Source organism: Phyllobates terribilis, unplaced genomic scaffold (genome assembly GCF_046119375.1).
Source record: "Phyllobates terribilis strain yellow unplaced genomic scaffold, ASM4611937v1 Scaffold_4146__1_contigs__length_64550, whole genome shotgun sequence".
NCBI lineage: Eukaryota > Metazoa > Chordata > Amphibia > Anura > Dendrobatidae > Phyllobates > Phyllobates terribilis.
Genome location: NW_027366898.1, coordinates 3,873 through 15,039, shown reverse-complemented (window position 1 = coordinate 15,039; position 11,167 = coordinate 3,873). Strand labels below are relative to the sequence as shown.

The following is an 11,167-nucleotide window of genomic DNA, read 5'->3' as shown; positions in this document are numbered from 1 at the left end:
TATGAGTACAAGTATACATGGTTTTGCTATCATTATTAGCTTTATACCTTTTTTTCATGATCTATATGCACACAGAACGCTGCATAGTTCTTTTCTGACTTATCTTAATGCTACTAATGTTGTTATGGTTCTTTTCTGACTTCACTTCCAAACATATAGAAGCAATTTTGGATCTGTAACTTAGTACATGTATATCATTTAGATTATTGCAATCCTTTTGGTGTTTAGGTAAATCCTCACCTATATGCAATGCAACAAAGAGTGCCGTTGGCTTTACCATTGGAAGAGGAGCCGGTTTACGTGAATGCTAAGCAGTATCATGGAATCTTGAGGAGGCGTCAATCACGTGCAAGGGCTGAGTTAGAGAAGAAAGTAATTAAGGCCAGAAAGGTAAGGTGCTAATGGAATTAAAATAAACTTTCTTCTGAAAAAGACAAAACTTGGTGGACATATTGTGAATTTAATAATAACAGACATAGAAAAGAAATATAAAGTGTTTAACATCATCTTTTGTCTTTTATATATATTTTGATAATGCTGCTCCTATGCATTACGCCTGTTTTAAAACTCTTTCTTAGTACTACTTTGGTCTTTTCTGATATATCATGGTTATTCGCTTTTGGCGGTCTTTAATAGCTTTCGGTTTAAAAAATTAAATATGGATTGGTATATCTCGAGTTGTTAGAGGGAGGAACTTGGTTCTTTATCAACACCAAAAAGCTCATATTCGAGCCATTTAAGCAAGCCGAAAAAGGGGCTTAAGTTTACTGTTTTATAGAACTGTATCTGCACACTATTTTGATTCTCAGTTCTCCCAATCAATACCCCAAATAACCACATAAATGTTACTGCAGTTATTACATTCTAATAAGAACAAAAATAATAATATACTATACAACATAATATATGTTCTAGAAAATCTTCCATTTCTTGGAAACTATTAAAAATATATATTTTAGATCTGAAGTAAATATATCTCATTTTTCCGTCAAAATATCATATATACTGTAAGTATATGTATTTTCACTTCTATTCTAAAAATTCACCTAGGTAAAAGGTCTTAAATTTTGCGAAAGTAACAGTTATCATGGAAATCTCTTTTACTTTAATATCTTGTTTAATGCCTATGATATTTATGCTGTGTTACAGCCCTATCTTCATGAATCTCGGCATCAACATGCCTTACGTAGACCAAGGGGTTCTGGAGGCCGTTTTCTCAATACAAAAAAGCTGAACGGTGAAGATGCTGATTCTCCCTCTCTAACTCCATTTTCTGGGTCAAAAGACAACAAAACCATGGTTGAAGGAAATTCAAGTTCTCTTCACCACCAAAATCCAAATGGACCCTCAATTGCAAAATTTCACAATGCATCTACTTGCCTCAACAACAATCCATATCACTCTTCATCAATGAGCACTGAGAAATCAGATAGTTATGGAAAGGGAGGAATGAAGGTCAATGGGGCTCCTAGTGGCGCTGTTTCGGTCATATAGGTCTGCCCTAAAAGTGTCCACCTACCCTTTTAATCAGGTGATCTAAAGACTCGTTTGGTATTGATTTCAAAGATATCATAAATAGGTATGAGAGTGATATCTTTGATATACCAATTTTGATGTTGAACACCACAAGATATCTACCTACCCTTTAAATCAGGTGGCTTGATTGGTATTGATTTCAAAGATATGAGAAATAGTATGAGAGTGATATCTTTGATATACCAATTTTGATGCTGAACACCACAAGATACCATTTTCATTTCTATATCTAGATATACCAACCTGGTATCTTATACTTATGCCTGATATCCTGATATAGATATAAACACCCCTTAAAATTAAATGCTTGATGATATCTATATTCAGGAAATTGTTATAAAATAATTGTTTATTTTATTCAGGTATGAGACTGGATGTGTGGAAAAACAGTAGTGTGTATGTTGTGCTGTGGTGTGGCCCAGGCAAATCATTCTTGGCTCTTGTTACATTATGTATGTTGTGGCTGAGAAAACTGGAAAGGGGAAACTTGTGTATGATCAGTAGTGTTTCCCTTTCTTGATCAGCCCCTTGTTTGTGTAACCAAATTCACAAAACTTGTCATTTGTGAATGGTAGAAAACTTGTTGTATGAGTAGTTTCAGCTTTTAGATTCCTGCTTGTTGTTGTTGTTTCTTCTTAAGGATTGCTGAATATTAATGCTTGTGTTGGGAATAAATCACTTGCTTTCAGTTGTTTCAATTGGAGTTGTCTGCTGATTCCTTGCTTGCATGGTTTGATTCAATTCTGAAATATATGACTGAACTCAGAAATTAAGGTCATTATGAGTGAGTCTTCTATTTTTATATATTTTTTAAATGGGTGAGAGATGCCACTCCTAGGAATCGAACCCCCGACCTTTCGGTATAGGGGTGGAGTTGTCTGCTGATTCCTTGCTTGCATGGTTTGATTCAACTCTGAAATATATGACTGAACTCAGAAATTAAGGTCAGTCTTCTATTTTTATATATTTTTTAAGTGGGTGAGAGATGCCACTCCTAGGAATCGAACCCCCGACCTTTCGGTATAGGGGGTGAGATCCCAACTGCTAGACTACGTGGGAGTTGGCAGGAGTCTTCTATTGTTAATAAAAATATAATTTTTAGAATCTAATTTTAAATGCAAATTTGGCCCTATTGTTAATAAAATAGAAAATTTCTTCATATTGGAATGTTTTTATTAATTTCAGACAGTTAAGTCAAATGAATTCTCCTAGTTTTTTTTTTATATATTTGTATTTGTATTTCTAATACAAACGTTTATTTATTTATTAGTTATAATGAACTCTTAGGATTACCAGTCGAGATAACGAGTTAAGTTACGAAATCCCTTAGATACGAGTTAATTTATACGAGATCCCTTAAATACTCTTGAGTTTGATAACCTTAATCTTGATGACTAAAAGATTGGGTAACATAAAAAGATCGGGTAACATAAAGGTGGTGGAAAGGGGGTAAAGATGTAATTTAGGCTTAAAGAAAACTTCGGAATTCAGAATGTTTTGCTAATCAGTCTATAATATGGCATTTAAATGTACTAGACTAGTTTAGTAGAGCTGATAATGGTCTTTTTGTTGCTGCTAATGTAGAAACTTTCAAGTGTTTAGCAGAAGAGTAATTCAGGAAGACATCATTATTCGGATTTAAAATGGAAGCTTTGTCAAATGGTAGGAGAAAAATGACCCTTTGATCAATTCATGTTTAACCCTTTATGTAGTTTCAGGGACTGTTGGTGATCATAACATCAGCTGAGTCAAAAAATTGACCTTATCTCAATCACTGATGTAAAAGAACAGAATTTTGTATGAAAAAACCATCATTAGCATTAAATTTTGCACTTAAACAATGTCTTTATATTTAAAGACCAAATCAGAAGAACAAAAATACACAAACTCAGATGAAGAAACAAGAGAAAATCATAAATAATTATTGGCTAATACCCATCAATAGGAAGCTTGCCAACTAATTGAGATTCCCTTTCCTTGATATTTATTTCAACTAACTTGAATTTCTACTCCTCTGTATTCTCTTCTTGCTTGTTGCCTTTAGTTTAATCAAATTTAGCATTTGGGAAGATCAAGTGGTGGTGGAAGAACAGACTGATTTGGACCCTTTCCATTCTCCACTAAGAATGCCATCTTCAATCCCCATGTTGTGTGCACCTCTAAATGACAATGCATAAACCAAACTCCTGCAATCAAATACATATGTTATAACTCATCAACAAATGTCAGTGTCATCAACTTGTTTACAGTTCAAAGAGTATTGAATTACCTGGGTTATCAGCCCGGAATCTGATGGCTGTCCACCCACCAGAAGGAACGGCTACCGTATTCCTCTCCACCGGATCCACCAGATTAAACCTCTTAGGATCCGATTTCGGGTTGTAATTCCCTAAACCTCTCCCTACTACAAAGAAGTTGAATCCATGGAGGTGGATTGGATGGCTTTCGGCTGCTATAATGCCGGTATCTTGTAGCACTAGCTGGACCGTTGCGTTGTATGGCAAGCTATAGACTTTGGTGCCTGTGGTTGTTCGTAGGTTAGAGGGCCCTATGCCGGTGTAGTTGAACTTATGGGGCGGTTGTCCGGGGAAATCCTTGGTGAAAACGCCGTTTATGTTGAAGATGTGCGCTTGCAAGAGCGCGATTTTGGGCATAACGAATGTCATGTTGTTGATTGAAGCCACAATTCGGCTCCCATTGGTGGCTTTGCACGTCGAGCAAGGGTTGATCCCGAGCCCGACCGTGAAGAGGAGGTCGTGGTCGATGCTTTTGGGGACTCGAGCAGGGTACTGGAACGAGTTCAGGGCTCTGAGGGATCTGTAAAACTTGTTGACCAATGAGGTTGAGTTGTGGGCGGGCGGGCTTGTGAGGAATGTTGGGGTGGGCCCGTTAGGGGTGATGGGCCCGGAGTAGCGTACGAGTGCTATGCCTGTGGCGTTGTCGACCGCCACTGGGGCGTCCATGAAGGGAGAGATTGATACCATGTACTTGGCTCCTGAAGGGGCTCTGGTGGCCCTGAGGATGGCGTTGGTGGTTTGGCCAGGGGCGATGATGATCGTGTCGGTTTCGAAGGGCTTGACGTATGTGGCGTCCACCTCGACTACCGTGAGCTTGTGGCCCGCGATCTTGAAGAAGAGCTCCTCGTTGAGTGCGGCGTTGACGAGGCGGAGCATGTAGGTCTTGTTGTTTTTGACATGCAAGTCGAATGCTCGTTGCCCGTTGCAGCCTCTTACAGGCTTCGGTTGACCGTTGATGGTGTGGCCGTCTGATACGTTTGGTGCCAATCCCGACTTCATGGCTTGGTTGATCACCGCTTCTGTGTCTGACTTCCACCATTCTCCTGTACACAAACAAACATGATCAAAATGTACGCTCTTTTGACCCCCTTGACATCCATATCACGATATCAAGTATGGTAAGGGATATCAGTCCTACATCTTTGATAATTGGTATATCAAAGATATACATCCTTGAGTATAATTGATATCATACCGATACTCATATCTGATATCTTAAATCTTGTGTGAGCTGACCTAAAACAACGACAACTTCCTTGTTGGGCTTTGGGAAGGGATAAGGAACTCCAAGCTTGGGCAAAATGACGATTGCGCCATGAACCGTGGCCCTAAGCCATAGGATGTGAGCGTGCCAGAAGAGCGTACCCCTCTGACCCGTTACGGTGAAGTTGTACACGTAGCTTTGGCCCGTCTGGATCGGGCATTGCGTGATGTAGGCAGGCCCGTCGGCCCAGCCCGTTCTCAGCTGCCGGATCCCATGCCTATCAAAATCCACATTAAGTACCACATTTCTTGAAACAAGACTTGATAAAATGTGTATTGTGTGTACTTACCAGTGAATGGAGACATTGTATTTGACATGGTTTGTGACCTTAATAAGCACATTATCATCTTCCCTAGCATAAAGAGTAGGCCCGGGAAATTGCCCATTTACTGTCACAATGGGCTTGCTAGAACAAAGCCTGGTGTAGTTCTTCATTACCACCTGTCATGTATTACTTGTTAATATTGTATCCAGATTAATATTGTTTTTTCCTTTTAGAAAAAGATTAATATTGTTTTTGGTGCTATTTGTTGCATATATAATTTCATGAGACAATATTATGTGAAAAATGATTAATATTACTTGTTAATATTGTATCTAGATTAATACTGTTTTTACCTTTTAGAAAAAAAAGATTAATATTGTTTTTGGTGCTATTTGTTGCATATATAATTTCATGAGACAATATATGTATATGTATGGATTTTTTAATATTGATCATACCAACGAAAATCTTCTCAAAAAACGGAAAAAATAGATATATTTAAAAAAATCCATTCTATAATAACAAAATTATCTAGTTAAGGTGGTAAACTCTAAATTTACTGTTGAGAGATCTTGAGTATTATATCTATCCAATTTCTCCATTTTTTTGATATTTTATGAATAACTGTCACTGTCACTATATTTTTACTATTTGATTAGATTTACTCTTACAAATACATTTCATCTATTATAGTTACTTAATTAGTAATAAATTTTATTAATATAATATATAATATTATTATATTATATTAACAAAATTTATAACTCCCTTAAATAAAATCCTAGATCCGCCACTGCACATACGTGAAAACGTTAAATTTTACTTAAATATGCGTCATATTCTTACTTCGATCATTCTTATTGAGATCCAACCCTTTATTTCGTATAATGCAATGCATGTACCTTTTTTTAATTTCTTTGATAAACACATACATGCATGAATGGCTGAATAGTACTAATATCAATCACTGTTGAGATGGTGTCCCACATCAGAAGTTGGGAGATAAAGTGCCCATTATATAAATCAATGGATTACTCCTCCTATTGCCAATTGGTTTTAGGATGGAACCTCATGGGCTTGTATGTTGGGCCGGACTGCGCGCGTACGTTCACGTCCCCCAGTCCGTGTTGGACGTAGGGCCCATATAATTTGACAATCACAAACGCATTTTGCTATATGCTATATTGTTTCAACAGAATTCAAGAGCTACTTACATTGAACTTGTAATGGCGAACCCGACATTCGACCAAAACAGACGAAAACCACACGAATGCAAAAAAGAGGAGAAAATGAGCCCCAAGAACCGCCATTTTTACGTCTTCCAATCTCTCTAGTCTTAGTGATATTCTTGTAATTGAATGTTGGATTGTTTTTTGGTGTTTTTGTGTGTGTATATATATGTATTGTCTTAGTGCTTAGTTGCTACGCTGTCGTTTTACTTAGGTGAAGGAATAGCTGGGCAAAAGATGGCTTAAGCAACAACTATTTTACTTAGGTCTGTTAGTTTTCTTTTATGTTACATAAAGTACTTTAGGACAGGGCATACATTTGGTGGACCTACCACAGTTTTTGCAAGCCACGCTAATATTAAATCACTAATTGATAGTTAGTTTAGTTTTGTCATTTGCGTCCTCTAATATTCCCTCTAATATGTGCATACACATGCTTGTTCAAATTTTGGTTATCTGGTTTACATATACAGAACAATTATATGCACTATTGAAATGATAGCACGGCTCATTTCGTCCCTTATTAATGTTTCTGTTTGATCAAAATCCCGTAAATTAAGAAAGAAAGAGATTCACGATGAGACTGATCTGAACAGGACAATGTCGGAGTATTGGTAGTCAGATGGGTGGCTTTGGGTTATACTTCACTCGTCTCTTATTAATAACTAGATGTTTATATGCGGTAAAATAATCAAATTTAAAAAAAAAAACAGCTCGTTAATGCAAACAAGGTAAGATTAATGGTTTCAACCTTTTTTAAGTCCTAAACTTCACCAAATTTTATTAGTTTAGAATACAACGGAAGTAAGAGTCGAATTCCGTAGGAAGCATCAACTTATTTAGGCTTTATTTGGACAATTCAAAATAGAAAACAAAGGGGTTTGTGGTTTGGAAACTAACTACGAAAACAAAGGTAAATGATTTTAGAAAACTAATTTGAGAATGTTCTTAGGAAACAGAATCCATGTCATTTGGTTGATGAATATCATTGTGATTTCATATAACACATATCCCAGTATTTTTACCTCATTCCTATACAACAATTATCTAGCACATCAAACCGAGCATGCTAGACCTATCCAACATGATTAACTATGACGAACGCCTATAATTCAAATCAATGGAAGCAATAAGCAAAGAACACCAGGGAACAAGCATTTAGCGACTAGCCTACAATACAAATCTTTATACAAAAGACATAGTTCAAACCGAATCTAAGTTTTCATTCTTGTTTCTAAGGAATAGCTTACAACGAATACCATTAATCTATCCTAACATGTATGAATAACAATCTCAATCCTAAGCGATCAATCTAGCATCAACAATCAGAATTCAATAGCATTTTACTCTAGAAAAAAACAACCAAACACTGCTAAACCAAACCGAAATCACTCACTACATCAAACCAAACAACACTTCGAAGCTTTACTAAGAATTGGGGACTTAGCCCTCCATAACAAGTTCTACAAAGATAAAGCAATAAGAATTCATGGCTAACTCGTGAAGAAAACTCTCAAAATCCCAGGTGATAAAAGAACGATGAAAAGTAACTCTGTCTAGTAATATGAACGTCTCAAACTTGCATTCCCTAAAATGATAATTCCTAAGCCTTTATAATGGGTAAGGAAACTAACCATAAAAATAATAAAATAATTCAACAAATTAAATCAACAATAAAATCTGAGCAAAACCACAATAGAAAGATAGAAAGAAGACTTGGTCTTTTTTATTTCCTCTGAAAATCGGCAGGTTCGGCGACCGCAAAAGTGGCTTCTACTGGCTTCACTTGATTCCCTTATTGGCGAGCGCCGCTACTGCATAGGAGGCCGCCGATATGTCTTCTGCTCCTTCAACTTCTCTTTAGCTCCTTCGTGATCTTCAATGTGCTCATCTTTGTCTTCACTTCTTCCTTAGCTCATCTTTACCTCTAAGAAGCTCCATAATAGCTCGAATAAGGAATATAGCGCCTGATAATAAAATGGATCAAATACGTCGTAATAATGCCCATAAGTCTAGTAGAATGATGCCAAATTGCCAAATTACATGGACCCTACGTCCAACACGGACAAAGGGGTCGTGCACGTACGCGTGCGTAAGTGCAGTCCGGCCAACATACAAGCCCAATGGGGTTCCATCCTAAAACCAATTGGCAATAGGAGGAGTAATCCTTGGATTTATATAGTGGGCACTTTATCTCCCAATTTCCGATATGGGATACTATCTCAACAGGCCTCCACAAGTGCAACGGGTCTCAACTAGCCTAGTTGACACTTGAACAAACGAGTGTGGGTAGACATCTCATTCTCGTTATAGCCAACATTCCAACAAACTTGTGGGCTCAAGGCCAAACTCGGCTCTGATACCATGTCAAATTACATGGGCCCTACGTCCAACACGTACAAGGGGGTTGTGCACGTACGCGCACGTAAGCGCAGTCCGGCCCAACATACAAGCCCAATGGGGTTCCATCCTAAAATCAATTGGCAATAGGAGGAGTAATTCATGGGTTTATATAGTGGGCACTTTATCTCCCAATTTCTGATGTGGGATACTATCTCAACACAAATCCATGCTCATAGACGCGTCATAGACGTGCCTATCACCTATCACCATAAATACCGATGAAAACTTCTCGAATCAAGGTGAACGTGGAAGAAAGTGGAGATAACTTCTACTGGTTGGTAACGGGATACAAAAATTTCTCAATTAAGTCAGCTACTCAACTGCTAAGGCATGATTTGGGAGATGTTGAAGAAAAGCTATGGAAGGTTATTTGGAAAGCTAAGGTGCCGGAAAAAATCGTATGTTTATGTGGCTCGTTGCTCATGAAGCTATACTCTGTAATTCAAACCGCAAGAGGTGACATTTGACGTCGGACGAGATGTGTTGCAACTGTGAAAAAAGGGAAGAAACCATGCTTCAAGTTATTGGCGGTTGTCAGATTGCTCAAGATTTTTGTTACGAGTTCACATTCTCGGATCATTTCGAGGTATTTTTATTGGAGCCCCTTCATCTCTGGCTTACTAGGAATCTGTCAACTGATGGTTGGTCGACTACATTTTCATTTGGATTCTCGTGGTTGTCGTGTTGGAGTAATGCGGTGTTAGTATTTATACGACCATTTTGCAAGAAATATTCTTGTAATTATATGGGGTTGTTTTAGTAAGGGTTAGTCAACTAGGAAATGAGTCCCCCTCGCGTGTACCGCTGTCGCTGTCTGTCTGTTCAGGTGGGTTGGTCCGTGTTCGTGGCACGTGCATGGTTGATTTCTTCAAAAGCAGTTCCTCACTTCTCAATTATTTTTCTAACGTTTCAATTTGAACAATCCTTCCGATTGATTTCTTCAAAGCAGTTCCTCACTTCTCTCCCACATCTTGACTGATTCTCGCATGAATCCAGGTGTGGGGCGAGCGGAACTAGACAGTTTTTTGCCTATAAAAGGAGAGAGCTTCTCCTTCGTTTTACACAGAAATAAAGAACTCTCTCTCTTTTCTTAAACACCCCAATTATCATTCTGAAGCATCCCGACTTATTCCAACTCTTCTTTGGTGAGAGCACGTGATAGAAGAGTGCTATGATAACCTTGGGGGGCAAAGCTGATTCTGACTGTACTCCTCAGGTCAGGGCAAAATCGCTTCTAAGACAGCGAATATTATACCGTGACACAACAATTGGTTTTCCGAAATGGGTTTTCAAATACATTCGTTCTAAAGTCCATACATCTGATTCCGATTTCAACTAACAATTTAGAAGCGGACTTATTGAAATCGGAATGCAGATGCCTCAGTAGATGATGGATTTGTCCGTTGTAGCTGATTTGAATGGAATCAAATACAAGCGCTGGTCCCAGAAGATGGTGATTTTCTTCGAGCAAGTGGAGACAAACTATGTTCTGATTCAAACTCCTCATGTCGGTTCATTTGTTGCAACCAAACTCTCCAGAACTAGTTCTTCCATCATACTGGTGGACACTCCGGAGAAGAAGAAAGAGAAGGAGGTTGACAAAGAGGAGCTCAAGAAGTACAACATGAACAACAAAATGGTCTGTGGTCACATCCTCAGCCATGTCTCAAACCCAATCTTCAACCTCATTTCTCCCCTCAAATCTGCGAAGGCAATGTGGGCCTCCTCGAAGCAAAGTACCCAATTTTGATTATTCTGGGAAAAAGAAGTATGTATGTGGGAAGTTTATGCAGTTCAAGATGGTCAACGACAAGCCGATCATGAACCAGGTTCATGAGTATGAGAACCTGGTGGCAGACATCCTAGCTGAAGGGATGAAGATGTGTGAAGTCTTGTAGACAAACTTCCTGATCAAAAAACTTCCTGATTCCTGAGCCATCTACAGAAACCACCTGAAGCACAAGAAAGGACCTCTCCATGGTGGAACTAGTCATCCACATGAAGATCGAAGAGGCTAATCGTCTTAAGGAAAAGCCTGCTCCTAAGCAAATTGACAACTCAGTCAAGGCTAACATGGTTGAATCTTCAAATGTGAACAGGTTCAAGAAGAAGGATCCATTTGCTCAAAATTTCAAGAAGGACAAGTTCAGAACATGAAGGGTCCTAGCTTAAA

General features: G+C 38.2%; 1 protein-coding gene across 1 annotated transcript; it reads right to left on the bottom strand.

Moving 5' to 3' along the window:
• Positions 1-3,591: 3,591 nt before the first annotated feature.
• LOC141248901 (uncharacterized) lies at positions 3,592-8,888 on the bottom strand. The gene is made up of 7 exons (XM_073669490.1): positions 8,863-8,888; positions 7,739-7,761; positions 6,577-6,617; positions 5,387-5,538; positions 5,070-5,314; positions 3,806-4,876; positions 3,592-3,722 (listed from the first exon to the last, which is right to left on the bottom strand). The coding sequence occupies exons 1-7, from the start codon at positions 8,886-8,888 to the stop codon at positions 3,592-3,594; spliced, it is 1,689 nt and encodes a 562-aa protein (XP_073525591.1).
• Between the last annotated feature and the right edge of the window lie 2,279 nt (positions 8,889-11,167).

Coding starts and splice junctions, on each gene's coding strand:
- LOC141248901 (XM_073669490.1), bottom strand. CDS start 8,888: ATGTCTACCCACACTCGTTTGTTCAA. Junction 7,762..8,862: donor ACCCACACTCGTTTGTTCAA/GTGTCAACTAGG, acceptor TTTGTATTGTAG/GCTAGTCGCTAAATGCTTGT. Junction 4,877..5,069: donor GGAAGTTGTCGTTGTTTTAG/GTCAGCTCACAC, acceptor GTTTGTGTACAG/GAGAATGGTGGAAGTCAGAC.